The sequence below is a fragment of the Dendrobates tinctorius genome, unplaced genomic scaffold (genome assembly GCF_039654945.1).
Source record: "Dendrobates tinctorius isolate UK_male_01 unplaced genomic scaffold, ASM3965494v1 ptg000020l, whole genome shotgun sequence".
Lineage (NCBI taxonomy): Eukaryota > Metazoa > Chordata > Amphibia > Anura > Dendrobatidae > Dendrobates > Dendrobates tinctorius.
The window spans coordinates 9,406,201-9,434,195 of record NW_027361688.1 but is presented as its reverse complement, the minus strand read 5'-3'; the positions used below and the strand labels follow the sequence as shown (position 1 = coordinate 9,434,195).

Sequence of the window (27,995 nt, the reverse complement as noted above, 5' to 3'; positions counted from 1 at the left end):
CTGTGTACATACATTACATTACTGATCCTGAGTTACATCCTGTATTATACTCCAGAGCTGCACTCACTATTCTGCTGGTGCAGACACTGTGTACATTCACTACATTACTGATCCTGAGTTACATCCTGTATTATACCCCAGAGCTGCACTCACTATTCTGCTGGTGCAGTCACTGTGTACATACATTACATTACTGATCCTGAGTTACATCCTGTATTATACTCCAGAGCTGCACTCACTATTCTGCTGGTGCAGTCACTGTGTACATACATTACATTACTGATCCTCAGTTATATCCTGTATTATACTCCAGAGCTGCACTCACTATTCTGCTGGTGCAGTCACTGTGTACATACATTACATTACTGATCCTCAGTTACATCCTGTATTATACTCCAGAGCTGCGCTCACTATTCTGCTGGTGCAGTCACTGTGTATATACATTACATTACTGATCCTGAGTTACATCCTGTATTATACTACAGAGCTGCACTCACTATTCTGCTGGTGCAGTCACTGTGTACATACATTACTTTACTGATCCAGAGTTACCTCCTGTACTATACTCCAGAGCTGCACTCACTATTCTGCTGGTGCATTCACTGTGTAAATACATTACTGATCCTGAGTTACCTCCTGTATCATACTCCAGAGCTGCACTCACTATTCTGCTGGTGCAGTCACTATGTACACACATTACATTACTGATCCTGCGTTACATCCTGTATTATACTCCAGAGCTGCCACTCACTATTCTGCTGGTGCAGTCACTGTGTACATACATTACATTACTGCTCCTGAGTTACATCCTGTATTTTACTCCAGAGCTGCACTCACTATTCTGCTGGTGCAGTCACTGTGTACATACATTACATTACTGATCCTGAGCTACATCCTGTATTATACCCCAGAGCTGCACTCACAATTCTGCTGGTGCAGTCACTGTGTACATACATTACATTACTGATCCTGAGTTACATCCTGTATTATACTCCAGAGCTGCACTCACTATTCTGCTGGTGCAGTCTCTGTGTACATACATTACATTACTGATCCTGAGTTACATCCTGTATTATACCCCAGAGCTGCACTCACTATTCTGCTGGTGCAGTCACTGTGTACATACATTACATTAATGATCCTGAGTTACATCCTGTATTATACTCCAGAGCTGCACTCACTATTCTGCTGGTGCAGTCACTGTGTACATACATTACATTACTGATCCTGAGTTACATCCTGTATTATACTCCAGAGCTGCACTCACTATTCTGCTGGTGCAGTCACTGTGTACATACATTACATTACTGATCCTGAGTTACATCCTGTATTATACTCCAGAGCTGCACTCACTATTCTGCTGGTGCAGTCACTGTGTACATACATTACATTACTGATCCTGAGTTATATCCTGTATTATACTCCAGAGCTGCACTCACTATTCTGCTGGTGCAGTCACTGTGTACATACAGTACATTACTGATCCTGAGTTACATTCTGTATTATACTCCAGAGCTGCACTCACTATTCTGCTGGTGCAGTCACTGTGTACATACATTACATTACTGATCCTCAGTTATATCCTGTATTATACTCCAGAGCTGCACTCACTATTCTGCTGGTGCAGTCACTGTGTACATACATTACATTACTGATCCTGAGTTACATCCTGTATTATACTCCAGAGCTGCACTCACTATTCTGCTGGTGCAGTCACTGTGTACATACATTACATTACTGATCCTGAGTTACATCCTGTATTATACCCCAGAGCTGCAATCACTATTCTGCTGGTGCAGTCACTGTGTACACACATTACATTACTGATCCTCAGTTATATCCTGTATTATACTCCAGAGCTGCACTCACTATTCTGCTGGTGCAGTCACTGTGTACATACATTACATTACTGATCCTGAGTTACATCCTGTATTATACTCCAGAGCTGCACTCACTATTCTGCTGGTGCAGTCACTGTGTACATACATTACATTACTGATCCTGAGTTACATCCTGTATTATACTCCAGAGCTGCACTCACTATTCTGCTGGTGCAGTCACTGTGTACACACATTACATTACTGATCCTCAGTTATATCCTGTATTATTCTCCAGAGCTGCACTCACTATTCTGCTGGTGCAGTCACTGTGTACACACATTACATTACTGATCCTGAGTTATATCCTGTATTATACTCCAGAGCTGCACTCACTATTCTGCTGGTGCAGTCACTGTGTACATACATTACTGATCCTCAGTTATATCCTGTATTATACCCCAGAGCTGCGCTCACTATTCTGCTGGTGCAGTCACTGTGTACATACATTACATTACTGATCCTGAGTTACATCCTGTATTATACTCCAGAGCTGCACTCACTATTCTGCTGGTGCAGTCACTGTGTACACACATTACATTACTGATCCTGAGTTACATCCTGTATTATACTCCAGAGCTGCACTCACTATTCTGCTGGTGCAGTCACTGTGTACATACATTACATTACTGATCCTCAGTTATATCCTGTATTATACCCCAGAGCTGCGCTCACTATTCTGCTGGTGCAGTCACTGTGTACATACATTACATTACTGATCCTGAGTTACATCCTGTATTATACTCCAGAGCTGCACTCACTATTCTGCTGGTGCAGTCACTGTGTACATACATTACATTACTGATCCTCAGTTATATCCTGTATTATACTCCAGAGCTGCACTCACTATTCTGCTGGTGCAGTCACTGTGTACATACATTACATTACTGATCCTGAGTTACATCCTGTATTATACTCCAGAGCTGCACTCACTATTCTGCTGGTGCAGTCACTGTGTACATACATTACATTACTGATCCTGAGTTACATCCTGTATTATACCCCAGAGCTGCAATCACTATTCTGTTGGTGCAGTCACTGTGTACACACATTACATTACTGATCCTCAGTTATATCCTGTATTATACTCCAGAGCTGCACTCACTATTCTGCTGGTGCAGTCACTGTGTACATACATTACATTACTGATCCTGAGTTACATCCTGTATTATACTCCAGAGCTGCACTCACTATTCTGCTGGTGCAGTCACTGTGTACACACATTACATTACTGATCCTCAGTTATATCCTGTATTATACTCCAGAGCTGCACTCACTATTCTGCTGGTGCAGTCACTGTGTACACACATTACATTACTGATCCTGAGTTATATCCTGTATTATACTCCAGAGCTGCACTCACTATTCTGCTGGTGCAGTCACTGTGTACATACATTACATTACTGATCCTCAGTTATATCCTGTATTATACCCCAGAGCTGCGCTCACTATTCTGCTGGTGCAGTCACTGTGTACATACATTACATTACTGATCCTGAGTTACATCCTGTATTATACTCCAGAGCTGCACTCACTATTCTGCTGGTGCAGTCACTGTGTACACACATTACATTACTGATCCTGAGTTACATCCTGTATTATACTCCAGAGCTGCACTCACTATTCTGCTGGTGCAGTCACTGTGTACATACATTACATTACTGATCCTCAGTTACATCCTGTATTATACTCCAGAGCTGCACTCACTATTCTGCTGGTGCAGTCACTGTGTACACACATTACATTACTGATCCTGAGTTACATCCTGTATTATACCCCAGAGCTGCGCTCACTATTCTGCTGGTGCAGTCACTGTGTACATACATTACATTACTGATCCTGAGTTACATCCTGTATTATACTCCAGAGCTGCACTCACTATTCTGCTGGTGCAGTCACTGTGTACATACATTACATTACTAATCCTGAGTTACATCCTGTATTATACTCCAGCGCTGCACTCACTATTCTGCTGGTGCAGTCACTGTGTACACACATTACATTACTGATCCTCAGTTATATCCTGTATTATACTCCAGAGCTGCACTCACTATTCTGCTGGTGCAGTCACTGTGTACACACATTACATTACTGATCCTCAGTTATATCCTGTATTATACTCCAGAGCTGCACTCACTATTCTGCTGGTGCAGTCACTGTGTACATACATTACATTACTGATCCTGAGTTACATCCTGTATTATACTCCAGAGCTGCACTCACTATTCTGCTGGTGCAGTCACTGTGTACACACATTACATTACTGATCCTCAGTTATATCCTGTATTATACTCCAGCGCTGCACTCACTATTCTGCTGGTGCAGTCACTGTGTACATACATTACATTACTGATCCTGAGTTACATCCTGTATTATACTCCAGAGCGGCACTCACTATTCTGCTGGTGCAGTCACTGTGTACACACATTACATTACTGATCCTCAGTTATATCCTGTATTATACTCCAGAGCTGCACTCACTATTCTGCTGGTGCAGTCACTGTGTACATACATTACATTACTGATCCTGAGTTACATCCTGTATTATACTCCAGAGCTGCACTCACTATTCTGCTGGTGCAGTCACTGTGTACACACATTACATTACTGATCCTCAGTTATATCCTGTATTATACTCCAGAGCTGCACTCACTACTCTTTAATTACAACTTTCTGATCTTGAATATCGTTGGATGCCTCTGTCAGTAGCCCCATATACAACCCGCAGTTCACCTCTTTACCACTAGTGGGCACTGGGTCATAACCAGTGATCTGTAGGATCTGTGCTGGTCGTTAGTGATAACATCTGATGCAAAGATTTTTACCAAAAGGATCAGAACTTTTTTAACCGCTTCAGGTCCCCTCTTCTTTTTTTTACCCTTCCCGTTCTCTGAAGAGCCGTAACTTTGTTCTTTGATTATTTCACCGTAGATCACACAGGAGGACATTTGAGAGAACACAAGAGTCAAAATTGCGAGACGCGAGGCTCTGAAGAAATATCCGAAACCTCACGGAATTTCCCCTTCGCCACAGACTAAAGAAATGTATACACGGTTGCCATGGAGATGCATAGTGTTGGATAGGAGCTGCGAACACAAAACGGTTGAAAATTTTACACCCTTTTCTTTTTTTTCTGATTTTTTTGCTCTTTATGGTTTTTTTCCTCCCCTTCTTCGCAGGCAGGACTTTTTTTCCTTAGAGAGACGCGCGGACTGAATTTTCTTATTACACTGGTTACTGTGCAATTTGATTAAAGGGGGGAAAGAAGGTAGATCCAAACTTTATTTTTTATTTTATTTTTTTTTATAAATTAAGTAAAAAAAGATAATAATTAATAAACACGTCTGATAGATACAGATGCGGCGCTGGCAGACATGTTTATTAATTAATTAAATTTTTTTTTTACTTTGTTATTTATAAAGGTGAAGGTGACTGAATTTTTTTTATTTTTTTTAGATTTTTTTTTTTATTTTTTATAAAATTAGCTGAGCGGTATGTTAGAAAAACGAAAAGAAAAAATTTAAAAAAAAAATCGAAACCTCGGAATTATTTTTATTTAAAAAAAATAGATAAATAAAAGTTTCTGCTCTCAGAAAAAGCGAAGAGGATAAAACCTGAAGGATGGCCCCGTGATGGAGGGGTGCGGTGGTGACCTCGTGCACGGAGCGCTCACCGTTATCCAGGTGTCCGGCGGTGTTTGTCCTGTGCACACTATGGCGGTTATCTTGGTCTGATAGCGCTATATGGCGTCTGCTCCGGGACAATGAGGCTGTGCATAGATATTGCTGATCACATGACTGTGGGGGTCCAAGACCCTCTGATCCTTTTGTTTCTGCTGAGATAAGCGGAATAATGGTGTCTGGCGGCCGCTCATCTCCACTTCTTAGGGCTTGTTCACACGGTGCGGATTCACCCCATTTTTCGCCTATCAGCTGCCGGCACCGCCATCAGGGGCTCATGTATAGCATTCTGTAATGCCGTAGATAAGCCCCTGATGTAACCTGAAAGATAAGAAAAACGAGTTATATTATACTCACCCTGGGGCGGTCCGGGTCCGGTTTTGGTCCCATGGGTGTCGCGGTCCGGTCCGGCGCCTCCCATCTTCTGCGCTGTCCTGTTGAGGGCAGAGTAGAGTCCTGCAGTGCGCAGGCGCCGGGAAAGGTCAGAGAGGTCCGGCGCCTGCGCACTGCAGTACTTTACTCTGCCCTCAACAGGGCAGCGCAATGCGCCTGTGCAGGGGCAGCGACATGCAGCAAAGAAGAGGGCGGCATCGTATGAAGATACCAGCAATCCCCCCTGCTTTCCGTTGGACTCCTACATGTTTCCTGTCTGACTGCGTTTTCCAGCACCCCGCCTGCAGTCTCCTACCTACATGTCTTACGCCTGCCTGCGGTTTCCAGCATCCCGCCTGCTTGCCTGCGACGTCATGGATGCTTCCTGCTGGCATGAAGTCTCCTGGATGTTTCTTGCTTGCCTGAGGTTTCCAGCAACCCCACTGCTTGCCTCTGGTCTCTTGGATGTCTCCCACCTGCCTGCGGTTTCCAGTGTCAAACTTGCTTGCCTGTGGTCGCCTAGATGTCTCCTGCCTGACTGCGGTTTCCAGCATCCCACCTGCTTGCCTGTGGTTTCCAGGAGGTTATTAAACCTTTAAAAAAGTTGTCCACTACTTTTTTATTGATGGCCTATCCTTAGGATAGGTCGGGGTCCGACACCTGGCACCACCACCGATCAGCTGCTATCAGTGTAGGCCGCCGCTGGCTAATAGTGCTCCCTTGCGGCGCTGCTCCATCTACTTGTAGTGCTCGGGGCTTGTATTGTATGTCCACCTCCTATTCAAATCAATACGAGGCGAATGTGTAGTACCTGCGACGGCCACTATCAGAAGGCGGAGCAGCTCGGCAAGTGAGCACTTCCTGCCGAAAGCCGCCGACACCGAAAATAGCTGATCTGCGGTGGTGCTGTTGTCGGACCCCCGGCCGACCAGACATAGATGATCTACCCTAAGGAAAGGCCATCAATGAAAAAGTAGTGGACAACCCCTTTAAGTTTGTCTTGTACGTGTACGGAGAGCCTGAGGGGACGTGACCTCTCCACACGCCGCCGGTGCCGGCTGTTGCGCCGCCAGGACTCGCCACTAGCGGCAGCTCAGATCGCTGCTATAAAACCGCTTGAAATGCTGCTGACAATCACTGACTGCAGCATCTGAGGGGTTATTCCCATAAATTCAAATGAGCCCTCATTTACAGTACAGGGAATAACTTGCTTATTTCTGGGGGGGGTCCGACCTCTGGGACCCCACGATCCTGCAGCCCTGACCTAAACGGGTCAAAGCTTGGCGTGCTCGGACTCTGTCAGGCTGTCGAATGCAGCGCTCTCATAAAGAGGGGTTTTAGGGTCCCTGGATTGTGGGGGTCCCAGCAGCCCGGACCCCACAGACCTGCAGACAGGTGATGACAAGTCTTCAGTGAACAATCCCTTTAAGTGACCCGCCCCCATCACAACATAATCACAGACTAGCGACCGCCATATTTGTACTCCTCTAAAAGGGCAAAACAATGGATTTTCCAAAAAAATACAACAAAACGCGGTTAAAATGTCCGGGGACAGTATTATTGGATTTTGCGTCACCATTGCCACAAAGTGTGAACTATGGCAGAAAAACCGTCTTTGTTGCCAATAGCAACCAATCATGGTTCAACTTTCATTTCATTATGCTGCGCTTGTAAAATGAAAGCTGCGCTGTGATTGGTTGCTACGGGCAACAAGTCAGTTTTCCTTATATCTGCTCTTCCCGTGGAGAAACCCTTATCTATTGTGGCCGTCAATCTCTGCTGGTGGGCGGGGTTATGTGGTACACCACGGTATAGGCGTGGCTTTACAAACCTGATTGTGGGCGTGTTCTAGGGTGGCGTTCCCGTTGTATGGGCGTGGTTAGCACAGTGATTGGCAGCTTGCTATCATTTGCTCCTTGTTGTGGGCGGAGCTTGGAGCCACTGTCGGTAGGCGTGGTTTTCACTTATCCTTTGCTCCCAGTGGTGGGCGGTGTTGTTTTGCGGCAGCGCCACCTGGCGGGCTCCCTGGGACGCGCTCTCTGTATCGCTCTCATTCAGCTGCTGCCCGGGGCTCGGTGCCGGAGGACATGGGCTGCGGACGGGGCCGGTGCTGAGCGCGGCCGGGACATACACGCTGCTTGTGCGGGGGCTGGCAGGATGAGCGGCGGCAGCTCCGCTTCGGGCTCGGCTGCCCCTCCTTGCCGCTTGGCCCATTACTTCGTGATCTGTGGGACAGATGCGGACAGCGGGCTGGAGCCGGATGAGCTGGCCGGTAAGACGAGCGCTGGGGTGCGGGGAGAAGCCGGGGGGCGCCGGGAGGGACCTGGGCATTGTGTGCGGGGGCGACTGGGATGGAGCCGGGGTGACAGTGGGGGGAGGGGTCACTGGGGTGAGAGTGGGGGGGGGTGACTGGGGTGAGAGTGGGGGGGGGGTGACTGGGGTGAGAGTGGGGGGGGTGACTGGGGTGAGAGTGGGGGGGGTGACTGGGATGAGAGTGGGGGGGGGGTGACTGGGGTGAGAGTGAGGGCGCTTGGGATCAGATCAGGGGGGATTGGGGTGAGAGCGGGGGGGGGGGGTGACTGGGATGAGAGTGGGGGGGGGGTGACTGGGATGAGAGTGGGGGGGGGGATTGGGATGAGAGCGGGGGGGGGGGTGACTGGGATGAGAGCGGGGGGGGGGTGACTGGGATGAGAGTGGGGGGGGGTGACTGGGATGAGAGTGGGGGGGGTGACTGGGATGAGAGTGGGGGGGGTGACTGGGATGAGAGTGGGGGGGGTGACTGGGGTGAGAGTGGGGGGGGTGACTGGGGTGAGAGTGGGGGGGGTGACTGGGGTGAGAGTGGGGGGGGTGACTGGGATGAGAGTGGGGGGGGTGACTGGGATGAGAGTGGGGGGGGGTGACTGGGATGAGAGTGGGGGGGGGTGACTGGGGTGAGAGTGGGGGGGGTGACTGGGGTGACAGTGGGGGGAGGGGTCACTGGGGTGAGAGTGAGGGCGCTTGGGATCAGATCAGGGGGGATTGGGGTGAGAGCGGGGGGGGGGGGGGTGACTGGGATGAGAGTGGGGGGGGGTGACTGGGATGAGAGTGGGGGGGGGGGATTGGGGTGAGAGCGGGGGGGGGGTGACTGGGATGAGAGCGGGGGGGGGGTGACTGGGATGAGAGTGGGGGGGGGGGATTGGGGTGAGAGCGGGGGGGGGGTGACTGGGATGAGAGTGGGGGGGGGGGTGACTGGGATGAGAGTGGGGGGGGGGGTGACTGGGATGAGAGTGGGGGGGGTGACTGGGGTGAGAGTGGGGGGGGTGACTGGGGTGAGAGTGGGGGGGGTGACTGGGATGAGAGTGGGGGGGGTGACTGGGATGAGAGTGGGGGGGGTGACTGGGATGAGAGTGGGGGGGGTGACTGGGATGAGAGTGGGGGGGGGTGACTGGGATGAGAGTGGGGGGGGGTGACTGGGATGAGAGTGGGGGGGGGTGACTGGGGTGAGAGTGGGGGGGGTGACTGGGATGAGAGTGGGGGGGTGACTGGGATGAGAGTGGGGGGGGGGGTGACTGGGATGAGAGTGGGGGGGGGGTGACTGGGATGAGAGTGGGGGGGGGGGTGACTGGGATGAGAGTGGGGGGGGGGTGACTGGGATGAGAGTGGGGGGGGGGGTGACTGGGATGAGAGTGGGGGGGGGGTGACTGGGATGAGAGTGGGGGGGGGGGTGACTGGGATGAGAGTGGGGGGGGGGGTGACTGGGATGAGAGTGGGGGGGGGTGACTGGGATGAGAGTGGGGGGGGGGTGACTGGGATGAGAGTGGGGGGGGGGTGACTGGGATGAGAGTGGGGGGGGGTGACTGGGATGAGAGTGGGGGGGGGGTGACTGGGATGAGAGTGGGGGGGGGTGACTGGGATGAGAGTGGGGGGGGGTGACTGGGATGAGAGTGGGGGGGGGGTGACTGGGATGAGAGTGGGGGAGCTTGGGATCAGATCAGGGGGTGTCAGGATGGAGTCTGCATCAGATCAGGGGGGATTGGAGTGAGAGTGGGGGGCAACTGCGATGGGGCGCACTGTGGTGTCTGATGTACATGAGCGCTGGGGTCAGTCCGGTGATGGACTTTATGGTCCTTTCCAGTGTTGACCTTTTGGTACCAGTAATGATCGCTCCATGTATAGGGAGCCTCATATCGCTATGTAATAGGGGGTCTCGTTTCACTGTGGGGGGGCTTGTCTCTATAATAAGTGTTCACCTCTTATAACTATGTATGGGGGGTCTCTTATCACTATAGGGGGGCCTCTTGTGCGCCGTTCGGCTTCTGTTTGCCCGACCTTTATCTTGATTTTTGGTGATTTCTGAGGACAGTATTTTACGGCAGCCTCCCAGCAGGAGATTTGTCACAAGGTAGAGGCAGCGGTAATACTGAGGCTGTGGCCCCCCCGGGGCCTCCTATAACTTCAGCTCCCTGGTGGCCACGTGACCCGTCTGGGCCTCCATCCATCGGGCCAGTCCGTTGGGCTGATGTTAGTGGGATCGGTCGCGGGGGACGTATCCTCGGGGGGGTTGTGGCTCTTCTCCATCTGTGATTGTGCTCGATGCCGGTCCCGGGGGTCGGACCTCTGGCGATCACAGGCCTGTCCTAGTGGTAAGTCATCATTCTGTAACTTGGGAATACCCCTTTAATGGAAGACTAAAGGGGGGGGTGAACGCATTGATGTAAAGTCTGTAATTCCCATTTTTTGATCTAGGCTCCGGTGTTGTTAGCGTGCCGGTGCGCCATCGAAGGCTCGTCAAGGCTTTCTATCGGCCGCCGTCTTCTCTCCGAGGTCGTCCCTCTTCGGCCACTTATGTCATTTGCATCGTTTGCTCCAGAAAGGAAGATTAATTAGGCGGTAAATGAATAATGATGAGATCTATTCCAGCAGAGCCGCGAATCAGGTTCTCGGACGGCCCCGTGACTTGGGGGGAATTTCTTGCCAGAAATGGGATTGGTCCTGAACAGAACTCCGAGGATCGGGCATAAAGCGAGTCTTGGGGTAGGAGAAGGGTGGCCATGTTCTCACTAAGATCTGCAGCACTGCTGGGGACTAGATAGGCTGTATACACAGTCGGTCTCACTTTAATTATTTTTTTTTTTTTCAAGGTTGCTGAAGGTTTGCAGCTCCCCCTCTTTCTTCCCCTTATCCGGACGCTCAGGAGTGGTTAGGTGAAGCTGTTAAGCTCCATTCACTGCAGCTGCCATAAAGCGAGCTTTTGCCGTTATACGGTCTCTACAGTAAGATAATAATTGTGACTTAGGCAGCACATGAACGGTGCCCAATATTTTTTGACTTTTGTTCGATTTTTCTTGTTATTGGGCCAGATTAATTTTAGGTCAGTTACCCCTTTAAATCCAATTAAAGGGATAGTATTGGATTAGAAAACACAGCTGTTTTTTCCTCTGGAAATATGGTTACACCTGTGCCTTGGGTCGTTAGATAAGAATGGAGGATGAGATGTAATACTACATACCGCCTGTCCCCAGAGGTGGCGCTCTTTCTGGAAATGAAGAGCCATGTTTTACTAATCCTGTGCAACAAAAAGTCTGCAAAAAAAAAAAGTTCTTTCTTTCTTTTAATGACTGACGCACGGATGATCTTTCTCCGTGATTTTTCGTGGCTGTTTACATTCTAAAGACAAGGTCACGCGTCTACAAATACAGAGAGGAGTCGCAAACCCCGCTGTGTACACACTGTGAGGAGCTCCGCCGCTCGGGCACATAGTCCACTCCGTCACCTTTGTACTTTGCAGCTATCCAGGACTCTGTGTATAGGAAATCTCATATCGCCCAGTGTCCGGCCCACGGCACTGAGTACGGGGGTTGTCGGGATGACTGCGGAGCACGTACCGCAGAGCTGTGGCGTCAGGTGCGGAGGAAGCGCCAAGGACTGAGACCGAAACTTGCTCAGTGAGGCGTGACCGTCGTTTCGGGCTGAATATAGACTCCTCCGTGGCAGAAGGCCAGGTGTATGTGGCTACATGTGCCACGTATAGACGTCCCTATGGGTTGCCACCATATAGCACTGCTCATCCTGAGCCCTCCTGTTTCATGACTAATGGCGGTGCTCCATCCTGGGAAGAGGCTGGATGTTACCCGCCTGGCATTGAGGACCTAGGTCAATGTTGGGTGGAGAAGTAAGGAAGATTTTCCCACCCCGACCGTGACTGTAAGGAAATTATGCTTCCCCAAGAGCCGAGGTGGAGAGATCATATGTAGGATTAGCGGAGGAGGTCAACCTGCCCCCCGGCTCCCTCTTCCTGGTGGGCAGGTTGCAACCCCCTTTTCTCGGGAGGGGGGGGAGGCAGGTTGCGGCCCCCGGCTCCCTTTTCACTCGGGGCGCAGGTTGCGGCCCCCCGGCTCCCTTTTCACTCGGGGCGCAGGTTGCGGCCCCCCCCGGCTCCCTTTTCACTCGGGGCGCAGGTTGCGGCCCCCCGACTCCTGTTAGCTTCAGTTGAGATGAAATGGAGAGAATACAGCCCCACATCTTTTTTTAAATGGAGATTTTCTGATATTCGGTAACATCAGAACTGGTCGAATAAAGAGAGAACTTTTTAACCTCGGAGTTTTCGTCCCTTTGACTTTTTATTGATCTGTTTTTTATTGACTTTTGTGCATTTTAAGGGTTTTCAGATCTGGAATGTAATAGGCTTTTCTAGCCACGGCGGCCGCTCGTTTTCCCCCTTTTGAATGTAATAGACATTCCTGGAGCCACACCCCGGGCCTCGCTGCCCATTGTTGCTCCTCCTGCCCTCTGTCCCCTCGTTATACCCTGATTTATGGGGCGCTGACTGATTAATAGACACGGATGGTAAGAATGTGACGGGAGGACAGGGCCATCTGCCTCCAATTAGGTCCGCTCTTCATCTATTTGTGCCCCCCATCCCCACTCCAGTGGTCTCTTTCAGAACACTCTGTGGGTTGTTTGTTAAAGGGATCTGGAGAGATTAAAAAATGTTCTTTAAAAGGACAGTTGATTGGCTCTCGATCTGCTCCGGTTCCGGCGTCCCTTCACCCGGTGGCTTCTTCTTCCTGTATTGTGAATGTTCCATTTAATAAAAAACGAAATTGCCGAATAAGAAACCAACCTCAGCGTCGTGGTGCGACGGCTCAGAAGATGTCGGATGTTGATGATCGGGCATGTTGGATTTCGACATGCCCAATCCTTTGCTCTCAGGATATAAGCCGACTGCTATGTGCTCGGCCATAACGTTTGCATTTATAGGGGAACTCTGACCAATCAGGTACAAAAGCTAGTCTCTGCCTCCAATCCAGGAGGCCTGTGAGTCATCAGGATAATCAGATACCCGTCCCTTTAAATGGTAGCGGCTCAGTGACACAGTAGTAATCTGGTAACGCCGGCGCTCCACGTTGGCGGCTATTTATATCCCATAATTCTATGGAGTTTCCTTCCTTTTTTTTGCTTTCTTAAAAAAAAAAAAAAGCTTGATTCTTCCCAATTGTGTGGAGGCTAAAAAAAAAAGAAAGTTGAATGACTTCTGTTCTGTTATCAGCCATTTTATGCAGTTATAGCTCCAATTTTGCTAAAAATGAAGCAAGTTTATAACAGTAATAAAAAATAATTTAATAATTAAAAAAACAGCTCCCATGCAGATCTGTGTGTCCGTATGTGTGGGTAATAAATAAATAAAAAATTTATATATATATATATATATATATATATATATCTATTACTTTTTTTTTTTTTTTTTTCCTCCTGAGTAAAAGTGAGAGGATAATGGATCTTCGCGGGTCGGCGCATCACAAAGAGCCGGCTGACACTGACGGGCAGGGCCGCCATCATTCCTGCATCTCGCACAATGGCAGCGCAGGCCTCACAAGTCACCATCTGTCTATAGAAGCAGATGTGCCGTGCCATAGCTGCCTGTTCACAACAACCTTTTTTTTTTTTTTTTTTTTTAATAGGAAATTGTATATAAAAAGGATTTTGGCAAATTATAATTTTTTTTTTAATTTTTTTTTAATAAAATATTTATAAAATATTTTAAATAAAATTAATAGAGCTAAAATATCCCCCAATATTTGATAACCTCATAGGAGATTGTTTGTTCACTTTCCTTTAGTCCATGTCGTGCTGGGAGTATATAGTGTCCACATGTATGATTAGACAGTTTGGCATGTCTGGGCTTTGGGAAAGCTGGGTGATGAGATGTATGGCTGTAATGACAGCCCCTTTAAGAGGTAATACTTTATTATGATGTTTGTTTGTTTTTTTACTCAATGGCAAATCCTTGCTGTGATATGGAATTGAGAAACTAGGAAGATTTGACAATCGGAAAGCTGGGTGACAACCTATATGACTTCTCTTATAACTGTTGTAGAAGGGTCGGCAGACCACTTTCTTATCGGCATACTCTCATAACATTTCATAACTAAGTAAGTTTGCCATTTAGGGTGCTAGAAAAGCTGGGTGACAACCTGCGGTACATAGATGCAATCTCAGCTCTCAAAGGAGATCGTCGGTTAAGTCTTTTAGACTTGAAAATGATAATGATACGGAAGTAGACTTCATCTAGTCATTTGCCTTTCAGGAATCTGGGAAAGCTGAGTGACAACCCATGTGGCTACTAATATAGTCCTCCCTGAGGGCTGTCAGTGCACTTTCTTAGACTCCTGAATGATAAATCTGCTCAGAGATATGCAAGGCGTATATGTACAACTGCGTGATAGGCAGATGTGGTATGCAGGAATCTAGAAAAGCTGAGTGGCAACCTAATTGGTTGCAATTTATCGTTTCAATATGAGGTTGTAGTTCAACTTTCAAAGACTCCTGAATGGCAAGGCCTGGCAGTAATATGGAAGTAGATATATAATGATATTGGACTAGTCATTTGCCATTCATGAAACTGGAAAAGCTGAGTGACTCTTTTATATGACTGTGATTCTACAAAGCTGTCGGTTCACTACTTTCTGTACACTCCTGAATAGCACATTTATCTAGGAATATGGTAGTAGACTTATAAAAAGTGAATTACTAGGCTAGATTTGCCATTAAGGAATCTAGAAAAGCTGAGTGACAACTTGTATGGCTGTAACTTCAGTTCGTACAGGAGGTTGTGTTTCTTTTTTTTTTATTTCCTAGACAAGTCCTTACAATTAAATGGAAGTATACATGTAATGCATCAAGACATTTCATATGCCCTTCAGGAACCTGGAAAAGCTTGGTGACAAACCATATGGCTGTGATGACCTTGACTTCAGTTCACTGCTTTTAGATTCCTGAATGGCAGTCCCTTACAATTATATGTATGTATAATGTTACAAAACTGCTCATTTGCCATTCAGGAATCTGGAAAAGCTGAGTGATAACTAATATGACTACGGATATACAGTTGTGGCCAAAAGTATTGACACCCCTGCAATTTTGTCCGATAATACTCAGTTTCTTCCTGAAAATGATTGCAAACACAAATTCTTTGGTATTATTATCTTCATTTAATTTGTCTTAAATGAAAAAACACAAAAAGAATTGTCCTAAAGCCAAATTGGATATAATTCCACACCAAACATAACAAAGAGGGTGGACAAAAGTATTGGCAATGTTCGAAAAATCATGTGATGCTTCTCTAATTTGTGTAATTAACAGCACCTGTAACTTACCTGTGGCACCTAACAGGTGTTGGCAATAACTAGATCACACTTGCAGCCAGGTGACATGGATTAAAGTTGACTCAACCTCTGTCCTGTGTCCTTGTGTGTACCACATTGAGCATGGAGAAAAGAAAGAAGACCAAAGAACTGTCTGAGGACTTGAGAAACCAAATTGTGAGGAAGCATGAGCAATCTCAAGGCTACAAGTCCATCTCCAAAGACCTGAATGTTCCTGTGTCTACCGTGCGCAGTGTCATCAAGAAGTGTAAAGCCCATGGCACTGTGGCTAACCTCCCTAGATGTGGACGGAAAAGAAAAATTGACAAGAGATTTCAACGCAAGATTGTGCGGATGTTGGATAAAGAACCTCGACTAACATCCAAACAAGTTCAAGCTGCCCTGCAGTCCGAGGGTACAACAGTGTCAACCCGTACTATCCGTCGGCGTCTGAATGAAAAGGGACTGTATGGTAGGAGACCCAGGAAGACCCCACTTCTTACCCCGAGACATAAAAAAGCCAGGCTGGAGTTTGCCAAAACTTACCTGAAAAAGCCTAAAACGTTTTGGAAGAATGTTCTCTGGTCAGATGAGACAAAAGTAGAGCTTTTTGGGCAAAGGCATCAACATAGAGTTTACAGGAGAAAAAAAGAGGCATTCAAAGAAAAGAACACGGTCCCTACAGTCAAACATGGTGGAGGTTCCCTGATGTTTTGGGGTTGCTTTGCTGCCTCTGGCACTGGACTGCTTGACCATGTGCATGGCAATATGAAGTCAGAAGACTACCAACAAATTTTGCAGCATAATGTAGGACCCAGTGTGAGAAAGCTGGGCCTCCCTCAATGGTCATGGGTCTTCCAGCAGGACAATGACCCAAAACACACTTCAAAAAGCACTAGAAAATGGTTTGAGAGAAAGCACTGGAGACTTCTAAGGTGGCCAGCAATGAGTCCAGACCTGAATCCCATAGAACACCTGTGGAGAGATCTAAAAATGGCAGTTTGGAGAAGGCACCCTTCAAATATCAGGGACCTGGAGCAGTTTGCCAAAGAAGAATGGTCTAAAATTCCAGCAGAGCATTGTAAGAAACTCATTGATGGTTACCGGAAGCGGTTGGTCGCAGTTATTTTGGCTAAAATTTGTGCAACCAAGCATTAGGCTGAGGGTGCCAATACTTTTGTCTGGCCCATTTTTGGAGTTTTGTGTGAAATGATCAATGTTTTGCTTTTTGCTTCATTCTCTTTTGTGTTTTTTCATTTAAGACAAATTAAATGAAGATAATAATACCAAAGAATTTGTGTTTGCAATCATTTTCAGGAAGAAACTGAGTATTATCTGACACAATTGCAGGGGTGTCAATACTTTTGGCCACAACTGTAGGGTTGTCAGCCCACTTTCTCAGACTCCTGAATGGCAAAGCTGCACAGTGGTATGGATGTATAGAGTAGATAAACGCATTCATAACTAGTCAGATGTGCCATTCAGGATGCCAGGTAATCTGGGTGACATCCCCTTATGGCTGTGATTACAGCTTCTATATCAGGTTGTCGGTCCATTTTCTTAGACTATGGAATGGACAAGTTAATCTAGTAATGTGGGAGTAGACATGTATATCCTGTGTTTTACTAGACTTGCCATTCAGGAAACTGGAAAAGCTGAGTTATTTATTTATTTTTTTATTTTTTTTATTATTCCATATGGCTGCTATAACCGCACCTACAGGAAGTTGTCAGTCTACTTTCTTACAATCCTGAACGGCAAGTCCTTGCAACGATATGGAAGTTACCATGTAATGCTGAAAAAAAAAATTATCAATTGTCGTTCAGAAACCTGGAAAAGCTGAGTGACTTCCAATATCGCTACTGATACAGCTCTCCCTGGGGGATGTCGGGGCACTTAATATATCCATAGGGCTGCAAGGATAAGAGTGTACACATGGAGCTAGGCAGATTGCCATTCAGGATTTTAGAAAAGCTGAGTTCACATCACCATCAGGTTGATCCAGCTTTTCCTGTGCTCTGTCCGCATTGCAGCACCATGTCTTGCTGTGCCCTCTGCTCTCCGCAGAGCCTCACGTGCCGGCTCGCCAGCGGGATGCACACCGTTCTCCGTGTAATGAGAAGAGACAGATGACTCTGAAAGCGGAGACTTCGCTCTGCGCATGATCAGCGGCACCACAAGACTGACAGCAGCAACCAGCGAGTGTGGCCTGAGGTCACCAGAAATTCACAGGTGCCGCCGAGAAACTTAATATTCAGGAAACTGGCGGCCCCTTGAGATCTGGTGGCCCGGCACTGGGCAGGCATGCCATGTTAAAGGGGCCATGGCCAATAGCAAGGATGATATCGTTATAGCCAAATATCTCATATTTTGAGCACCTGCTGCCATTTTTCTGACCCCAAGTTTAGTTGAGTCTCTTCACCTTTGTTTCCATGTAGAGGGTGTGGGCTGTGGGACACAATCTTTCGATGAAGACAACTTCTGGTTGGACTTCTCCGAACAGTAGAGGGTCTAGCTAGGTCTCACTGGTTTCTACCAGTTCTGAATTGATGGCACTGCTGGACATCTTCCGCTTTTAAAAGGAAGCCAAATCTGTCCTTTATCTGCCGCCCTAAGTCATCTTGGCTTCTACGGTCCTCAGCGTTGCCCATTTCTCGGTGCTTCTACAAAAGATCTAGAACCCATAGTCTGCCTTTAAATTTATTGCCTGGGAGATACTTGGCTGATGCAGTATAACTACCTTGTGGCTTAGTTTTGCCATGGTGTAGATCCGTGACATGACACCGTCATCCACAACCTCACCTTTTGTAGCAGAGTTTGGCTATTCCTCACCTGGTTTTCTGCCTCCAGCACAGCTGTTTGTTTCGGTTAATGACTGTGTTACTCGTACACCTGACACTGTGCAAGTGTACCCAGAACTGATGCTGTTTTGCCGGCAAAGGGGCGGTCACCAAATACTGATTGGATTCACATTTCTCTTTTATACATTCACTAGATAAGAAAAATAAACTATTAACACTTCTATTTTTTTTTTTTTTTTTTTTTTTTTAAACTTTCTAATTCTGCATAGTCTTTCCTCTCCTGCTTGAAACTCTTCCACGGTGCTGTCTGCTGTCACTCCATCACATGGGAGTACCCGCCACCATCTGCCCAACTATAAATACAGTGTAATCTGCAGATGTCGTAAACCGGCAGGGTGATGGATTATTTCCCTGCTTATTCCAGTGTTTCCTTTATTTACTTCCTGCTGCAATCCCAGAATTTGATATTCCGCCATCTACATCATTTTTAGCCCCCGCAGGAGATGATTGTTACTGCCATTAATAATTCAGGTGGGAAGCGGCACTCTCCATATATTGTCCGGAGCTCGTATGTGTGTAAGATAGAAGCTCCTGCTGTCCCCTAATGGCATCAGTTGGCTCCTGTAATTCAGAGTATGTATAGTGAGTGCAGCTCTGGGGTATAATACAGGATATAACTCAGGATCAGTAATGTAATGTATGTACACAGTGACTGCACCAGCAGAATAGTGAGTGCAGCTCTGGGGTATAATACAGGATGTAACTCAGTATCAGTAATATATGTACACAGTGACTGCACCAGCAGAATACTGAGTGCAGCTCTGGAGTATAATACAGGATGTAACTCAGGATCAGTAATGTAATGTATGTACACAGTGACTACACCAGCAGAATAGTGAGTGCAGCTCTGGGGTATAATACAGGATGTAACTCAGGATCATTAATATATGTACTCTTTTATCTGCATTGTATCATTCTTTTGTTATTCCTCCTGGAAAATCAAGAGTGAATTGACGGCTGTAATTCACCATTGACATTGTGAGAAGGGTGTATACAGTTAACACTGATAGTGACAGACAGTGTGTGCCTCCTGTTGTGAAGGGAAATTGGTAACTACTAATTTCCAGGAGGAGTAACAGAGGGACAGCAGGAAGTTTATAAAGAATAATTTGTATAACGACTCCAGGATTTATTATTTTCTGCCGGAGATAATCCCTTTGACACAACATGTATTTTATATTGCGTTTTCCTGATTTCGCAGACGTCCCGGAGGATGAAGGGCATTAGCATAGATATTGCGTTCTCGCCATCCCTGGCCCACGCTGGGATAATTTGGCCTAATCTCAGGAAACAAGAGGCTCTAATAAAAAACAGAAAAATCTGAGCCCTCCCTGCGCGTGTTCTCGCCCCCCGTGGTCGCATTGATCTCGCTCATCCTCCTAAGCTGGAATTGTCAGGAGTGATCAGCCATAAGCTGCCAGAAAGGAGCTGCAGAACCCTGCCCTGCGGCGGCAACGGCGGTGGACACGGATGTAAATGCACGGCAGGTTGTCCCGCCGATGCTTCTCGTGTGAACCTTGATCAGTGATTCGTCATAAATCGGTCACTGGGTGTTTCCGCTACGTCCCTATGAATGGAGCACTACTGAGCATGTGCGACCACTGCGCCATTCACTGTCTATAGGAGTGGTCGCACATACTCGCTTACCAGCTCCATTCCCGCAGGCAATTTTTAGGACCTTTCTCCCCAGGATTGTTGAGGGTCCCAGCCACCAGACCAGCTTACCCCAGCATCTGTGCATTTGTCACCTATTCTCTGGATTCACGTTGTTCATAGGACAATCCCTTTAAGTTCTCAAGGATCATGTTCATTAGCCCCTCATTAAAGGAGCCGTTGTCCCTGCTTAGGTGCTCCTACGGCCCATTAAGGGGACATGTGGCGACCCTTCCATTGGGCTCCTAGAGGTCAGACCATTGGTAATATAATTCTGGAGAACCCCTTTAAGAATTTAAAGGGGGTTTCGCACCACAAACCTATTAAGCACCAGTTGAATGGTGAATATTAGACTTCTCTTGTCAGCCGATTCCCAAAATCCGCATAGTTTAGCGGAGGAAGAAACTTGTTAGCTTTTCTAAAGATCTGACCTACTTTACCGAGTCAGAAATGTTAAATATTCAATTAAAGATGTGAAAACAGCCCCCAAGCTGCTGCTGCTCGCCACGTGTCTGGAAGGATCGCTGCGGTTTGTGGCAGCTGAGGATTTGCATTTTTCACTTCTTCTTGTCCGACCTCAACCTGAATAAAAGCTGCTGATCAGCAGCGGATCTCCTGTAAGGTGGAGTTTCGGGGGTTAGCGCCCACATGGAGTGGAGAGCTCGGTGTTGGAGTTATTTACTTTTGTAACATTTTCTGCTTTGGTGACCACTAAATATAATTCTACTTGTACTGTTATACAGCAGTCTGCTTCTATTTGCTGCACAGACTTGTTTTAGATCTTTCCAACTTTGCTGACTGCAACACTTTACTGCTATGTAGCAGCAGCACAGCGCTGTCTTAGGTCACACAATGTGTAGCCATAGCCTTACTAGTAGATTTTTGTGGATTTTGGATAGTCGGGTGACTGAAAGTTACTAGCTATATAGCGTACTGCCTCTGTGTGCTGCACAGACTTGTTTTTGAGCCTTTACTTTTAAGCCTTGCTCATACATCTTGGTTTTTGGATAGTTGGGTGACAGGAACTTACTTGCTATGCAGTAGACTGCCTCTTTTTGCTGTACAGACTTGTTCTAAAACCCTTCTAACTCTGACAATAGGAAGCACGATAATTGTGGACAGTGTAATTGAGGCTACAAATGATTTGGGTTTCTCACATCTCATTTGTCACGGTGTTGGCAATATGGAGGACATGGCATGACCCCTTCCCTTTGCACTACTTCATCTCCATAGTGTGAGGACCCCGGATGGGATCATAGAGAAGTTACTTCATCTCCACTGTCTGAGGACACCGGGTGGCATCATGGAGAAGCTACTGCATCTCCACAGTGTGAGGACCCCAGGTGGAATCATGGAGAAGCAACTGCATCTCCACGGTGTGAGGACAGCGGGTGGCATCATGGAGAAGCTGCTGCATCTCCACAGTGTGAGGACCCCAGGTGGAATCGTGGAGAAGCTACTGCATCTCCACGGTGTGAGGACAGCGGGTGGCATCATGGAGAAGCTGCTGCATCTCCACAGTGTGAGGACAGCAGGTGGCATCATGGAGAAGCTACTGCATCTCCACAGTGTGAGGACCCCAGGTGGAATCATGGAGAAAACTACTGCATCTCCATAGTGTGAGGACCCTGAGTGGGATCATGAAAAAGCTACTGCATGTCCATGGTGTGAGGACCCCGGGTGGAATCGTGGAGAAGCTACTGCATCTCCACAGTGTGAGGACCCCAGGTGGAATCATGGAGAAACTACTGCATGTCCATAGTGTGAGGACCCCGGGTGGAATCATGGAGAAGCTAATACATCTCCACAGTGTGAGGACCCCAGGTGGAATCATGGAGAAGCTACTGCATCTCCACAGTGTGAGGACCCTGAGTGGGATCATGAAAAAGCTACTGCATGTCCATAGTGTGAGGACCCCGGGTGGAATCATGGAGAAGCTACTGCATCTCCACAGTGTGAGGACCCCGGGTGGAATCATGGAGAAGCTACTGCATCTCCACAGTGTGAGGACCCCAGGTGGAATCATGGAGAAGCTACTGCATTTCCATAGTGTGAGGACCCTGGGTGGAATCATGGAGAAGCTACTGCATCTCCACAGTGTGAGGACCCCAGGTGTATCACAGAGAAGCTACTGCATCTCCACAGTGTGAGAACCCCAGGTGGAATCATGGAGAAGCTACTGCATCTCCACAGTGTGAGGACCCCAGGTGTATCACAGAGAAGCTACTGCATCTCCACAGTGTGAGGACCCCAGGTGTATCACAGAGAAGCTACTGCATCTCCACAGTGTGAGGACCCCAGGTGTATCACAGAGAAGCTACTGCATGTCCACAGTGTGAGGAAAAACATCTCATATCAGCTTCCTGAACCTCTATGAGGGTGACATGAAAGGAGTGGGCTATTGAGATGAAGTGGGGGTAAAGCCTGGGGTTTTAGCTTTTCATTGGCGTTCGCGTTTAAGACCCCTGTTATGTCTAGGGTGCGATTGATGGCCGCTACCGATGACATAAACGTTCGTGTTCTTTCTCCGAGTTCACACGCCAGAAGTCTTTTGTCTGCGCTTGTAATTCGCCCCATAATTTCCCTGCTGGAGCAGTCACCTACATGTCGCCCACGTTATACCAACAAACCAGCTGTAAGTCATTTGCGTCGGGCAGGGGGGCGGCAGGCATCTGATTATTACAGGGCGGCTAATGTTACAGCACACCTGTACGATGAAGAACATAAACAGCTGATATTACTAAAGCCATTATCTGTTCCTGGGAAAGCTGGGTGACCACAGATATAACATTATAGGCCAAATATACGCTATCATCCAGCTTTCCTAGATTACTGAATTGAAAAAACTTTCCACTTCTGTTGAAATACATATCTGAAAATCTTCCTGTCAGAAACGTGGAAAAGCTGGGTGATCACTAATACGTCTGCGGTAACAGTCTATACTGAGGTTTTCATGGAGACTTCTGACAGGAAATATGTGTCTAGATAAGTGGAAATAATCTACATCCCAGCTCTGTAAATTTCCTATTCAGGAACTTGGAAAAGCTGGGTAAAGGCTAATATGACTGCGATAACGCTTCCTGTAGATGTCGTCCAGCTTTTCTCAGCTTCATAATGAAAAATGGAGTTTACATAGTATATAAATAAATCCATATACGGTAATCAAATCTTAATTTTCTAGATTCATGGATGAAAAAAATCATTATACTTGTATAGGAATATGTATCACCTTGCCTTACAAGTACAGAATTGAAAAATTTCTATTCAGGAACTTGGGAAAGTTGGATGACTACTAAATATGGCAGTTTGATATGTCCATGTAACATGATCCATGCTTGGATTGTCGACATCGGTCGGGTAGGGTATTCCCACGCATCAACACAGACTGTGTAAAACCGGCCCATAGAGGTTGTCATCCAGCTTTTCCAGACTCCTGATAAGGAAATGTATCTAAATATATGGAAATGTATATCCCAGTGCTCTTCATTTTCTATTCAGGTACATGGAAAAGCTTGATGGCTACTTATATGACTGCAGTAACAGTCCCAATCATGGTTTTCATCCAGCTTTTTGAGATTCCTGACAGGAAAATGTGACTAAAGATGTGGAATTACATCCTAGCTCTATTAATTTTTCAGTCAGGAACCTGGAAAATGCCTTTATTTGAGAGTTAACATGGCAGTATCCATTCTCATTGATGGCTTTTCTTTCAGCTTTCCGAGACTTCTGACAGGAAAATGTGTCTAAATACTTGAATATACATCCCGGCTCTGTTTATTTTCCAGTCAGGAACTTGGAAATGCTTTTTTTGAGAGTTAACATGGGCGATAATCGTTCTCATAGTCTCATAGATGCTTATCATTCAGCTTTCCGAGACTCCTGACAGGAAAATGTGACTAAATACGTTGAAATACATCAGAACTCTAATCATTTTCCAGTCAGGCACTTGGAAAAGCTGGGTCGCTGTCTTCTTTTCCCAGACTGCTGGGAATAGGGTGCTTTTTCTCTGGGTGAGTTGTATTGGCGGCCATATTGATTTTTCAGCTCCCTCCTCTTTTTTTTTTTTTTTTTTTTTTTTTTTATAAAGCTTTTATGGCCTCCCGTCCTCAAACAAAGACCGATGAATGAAAATAGCCTCTGGTTTTATTTTACTTTCGCAATGAATTATTCAGCGCGCGTGTTTCGCCGTCCGCCGCGGCCGGAGATTCATCGTCTGTTTCCATCATCCCCCCCACTCGTGGTGAATTTTTATTTCTCTCCCGCAGGAGACATTGACCCTTTATCCGCCATCTATAATCCTCCTTACTTTCTTTGTGTTAATCGTATGCAGATGCCGTACCAATTATCCGCCGCCGCCGGGCGCGCGGCTATTTAAAGGCGCTGACACGGTCGGCGGCTTCTAAAATTACACCACAGATAAGATTCCTTCCCGGCAAGGTCACAATCCGCTATTTGTTGGTTGCGTCGTGAAGATTGTCTTTTTTTTTTTTCTATCACATTCCCGTAATGCCGCGTGACGATCTGCGATATGTGAGGAATTTTCTAGAGTCGGCACGTCAAGCGCAATTTAAGAGATAGGATAGGAGGGCAGGGCTCGAAGTGTGCCAAATTCCCTGGATGTCCCTTTTTAGGTTACCATGGAAACCTCGCCTTAAAGGGATTGATCAGCGGTCCCTCTTTGCTGCAGTTTTTTTGCACATTCTCCGTCCGTATGTGTATTATTTTCATTTTTATGTTGTCTGTACTAACCTTGCTGTTTTGCTTTCCATTCAGGACCCTCATTTATTACATTCACACGGCCATTTTGTTTTTTTTTGTTTTTTTGTTCACTTAGTTTTATACCAATGGCTAGAAGCAGATCGACATGGCAGAAGCCAAGATGGTAAGAAGAAAGGTAACCTAGGCTTCACACCATAAGTCCTCTCTGCACTTCACCCACTTTAAATCCCTAAGAATCACAATGATTGCTCACCTTTTGATCTGTCGCTTGCTTCACGTCCCTCCTCCCCACCCTTAAAGCTTTTTTTTTTTTTTTTTTTTTCCCTGCGCATCCGCGACTCTCTCAACCGGCGTAATTGCCACTATGGTAGAATGGAGTTAAAAGCATCTTGTAAACATTTTCTCAATCATTTATAGGAATTTTCCATCTGAAGAATAGTAACGGATCGTTTTTGGTTTGTTTTTTGTTTTTTTTGTTTTTTCGAAATCCACAATGTTTTAGGAATATTACGTTGTTATAATTTATTATTGCCCCTTTTAATGTGTCCACAAACATCAAAACCCAAACCTTCTTTGCACGCAGCAACCAATCACAGTGACTCCTGATGTCCTTAGCAGCCAATCACAGTAAAGCTTTGGTGTCTTGAGGTGAGCTGTGATTGGTTGCTTTGTGGAACAAAGACATTTTCTTCTCGTTTCTCTAGTTTTTGGCTAGGTCTGTTTCAGGAAAGCTGAGTGACAATTGATATGGCGTCCTCGTCTGATGGCGGCTGTATGGGAAAAATAAAGGTAGCCTCTAAAAAAAAAAAAATTCTGAACAATCCCTTTAAAGGAGATAAGCCAGTCTCGCATGGCAAAACTGAAAAATCATAGGGTATTTTTGTCCACGTGATATGAAATATGGTGTCACAGAATGTGCTGAGACTTCTAGTTCCCCCATCTGGAAACCTGTTCTAACTTGCAGATTTTCCTCTTTAATGTGTCAAGATGTTTTGCTCACTTGTTTCCTGTGGATTAGATAATCTTCTCTTTCTTCTTCTTGCGTTTTGGTGTTGTTTGGTAGATGTTGATTTTTTTTTTCTCCTTTTAAGGCGCCGTTCTCATGATAGCCACACATTTTAAATGATTTGAAAGCGCTAAAGTTGCTGTTCCTTTTTCTAAAAAAGTAGAACCATGGACTCCTCGTGGGTGGAGCTTAAGTTCATGGGTGGAGTCACGTCAAGCAATTAAGACAATCCATTTATGTGTGGCTATTATTGCTAGTAATGTGGTGGTGGTGGTAGTAGTTGGTGGTGGTGACTTTTAGATGGGCCTAGTCGTTAATGAGTTAGATCCAATCATGCCGCCTTATAAATGTCATAGTTGCCAATCATTTCTTTACAATACCCGATAAGACCTTTATATTTTTCTTTTAGTCTGTGCAGTAAAAAATGCTAAAAAAAAAAAAAAATTCTCCCCATAACTGGAAACCGTCAGCAAGCATGTCAACCGGCATGGCCTCTTATTATGTGTTTATCTTAAAACCCGATTCCCGACTGGTGTCTTGATTGTTTTGAATATTAATAGATGCGTGGACCTGCCTGCTGACGGATTCCAGTTAGGAGCAGATGTCAGTGCTGTTTATTAGAGATTTTATACTATTTTCTATGGTAAGTATTGTTGTTCTTGATAACTTTCCTGCCTCCTTTCTTTTTGTCTGCTGTACTATTTCTTTAAAATCACAGTGATCGTTGCTGATCTAGGTATGCAAATTAACTGTATTAAATCCGGCCCACGCTTAGTTCTTATCTACATACAATTTTTTTTTTTATTATTATTATTTGTTCTATTTTAGGAGATGTTTTAGGTCTTTTTCCCGTTCAGATACAAACAGGCCCTCAAAACACGTTGCCATTTGAAACAAATTTAGCTCCGCCCCCTTGTCGGACATTACATCTAAGGGTGACTATACATGTTAGAGAACAATCAGAGCCAAACAAATGTGTTGTGGGGGATTAGACTGACCTTCTGCTGACTGCAGATATCATGGTAAACAGGGATCGGACATGTTGAATTTAAATATGCCCCATCCTTTGTCTCCATAGGGCATTCTGGGGGGGCTGGAGGCGGAGTTCTGAGTAACTCCTCCTATTAAGGGGCACCCACTCCGAGAGGAAGGATGGACTACATGCTGGAGAGGAATTATGTTTGCTTTCACTTAAGGATATTTGCTTTTTTTTTTATTATTATTTTGTTTAGCATTCTAGTATTTTTATTCCAATTTTTTATAATTTTTGTTTCCATTGATTTCGTTTGGTTTTATTTAGGTGTTCTTTCACATTTTTTTTTCTTCCTTACTAATAAATTCTGCAAAAATGCAAACATAGGATCAAAATTAATGCAAGGGAAGAAAATAATGTTAATACTTAAAAAAAAAAAAAATCTGCACAATTAATGCAAAAAAATGAAATAAATGAAATAATAAATTCAGCAAAATGCAAAGTAAATAAGATAAAAATAAAAGCAAAAAAAAAAAATACAATAGTAAGTAGGGAAAAAAATTCTGTAAAATGTTATCAAAATTAATGCAATAAATAAAAAATACAAATTCAGCAAAGTAAAAAAGATCAAAATTAAAACAAAAAAATCCACACAAATACACACTAGTATGTGGGGGGGGGGAATAAAAAATATACAAATAAATTCAGCACAAATGTAGCATTTTTATTTCCCCACTTACTATTTTTTGCATTTTTCTGAATTAATTTATTAGTATTTTATTGTGGTTTTATTCATTAATTTTAACTTTTCCTGATTTTTTTTTTTTTTTTTTATTTTACACTGTGTTCCAAATTATTATGCAAATTGGATTTAAGTGTCATAAAGATGTAATTTTTTTGTTTATCAAATAAACTCATAGATGGTATTGTGTATCAGGGCTCTTTGGATCAGTGAAATCAATCTCAAACGCCTGTGATAATTAGTTTACCAGGAGAGCTCAATTAAAGGAAAACTACTGAAGAATGATGTTCCACATTATTAAGCAGGGCACAGGTTTCAAGGAATTTAGGAAAGAAAACGGATCTCTCTGCTGCTGAAAAGCATCAAATAGTGCAATGCCTTAGTCAGGAGATGAAAACATTAGATATTTCCCAAAAATTTAAACATGATCATCGTACTGTTAAGAGATTTGTGGTTGATTCTGAGCACAGACATGTTTGTGCTGATAAA

The 27,995-nt window shown here is 45.5% G+C and overlaps 1 protein-coding gene across 6 annotated transcripts in view; it reads left to right on the top strand.

Annotated features, from left to right (window-relative positions):
• Positions 1-7,911: 7,911 nt before the first annotated feature.
• Positions 7,912-27,995, top strand: part of DENND5B (DENN domain containing 5B) — a 61,296-nt gene continuing 41,212 nt past the window's right edge. For 2 of the 6 annotated variants that reach the window (XM_073567629.1, XM_073567632.1), the window contains exons 1-2: positions 7,912-8,201; positions 24,901-24,948. In XM_073567629.1, coding sequence (XP_073423730.1) covers positions 8,087-8,201; positions 24,901-24,948 — 163 coding nt within the window. In that variant the 5' untranslated portion in view covers positions 7,912-8,086. Of the gene's footprint in view, positions 8,202-24,900; positions 24,961-26,377; positions 26,435-27,995 lie in introns of those variants that run through there. The other 4 variants (XM_073567628.1, XM_073567630.1, XM_073567631.1 and 1 more) reach the window with 4 other exon arrangements.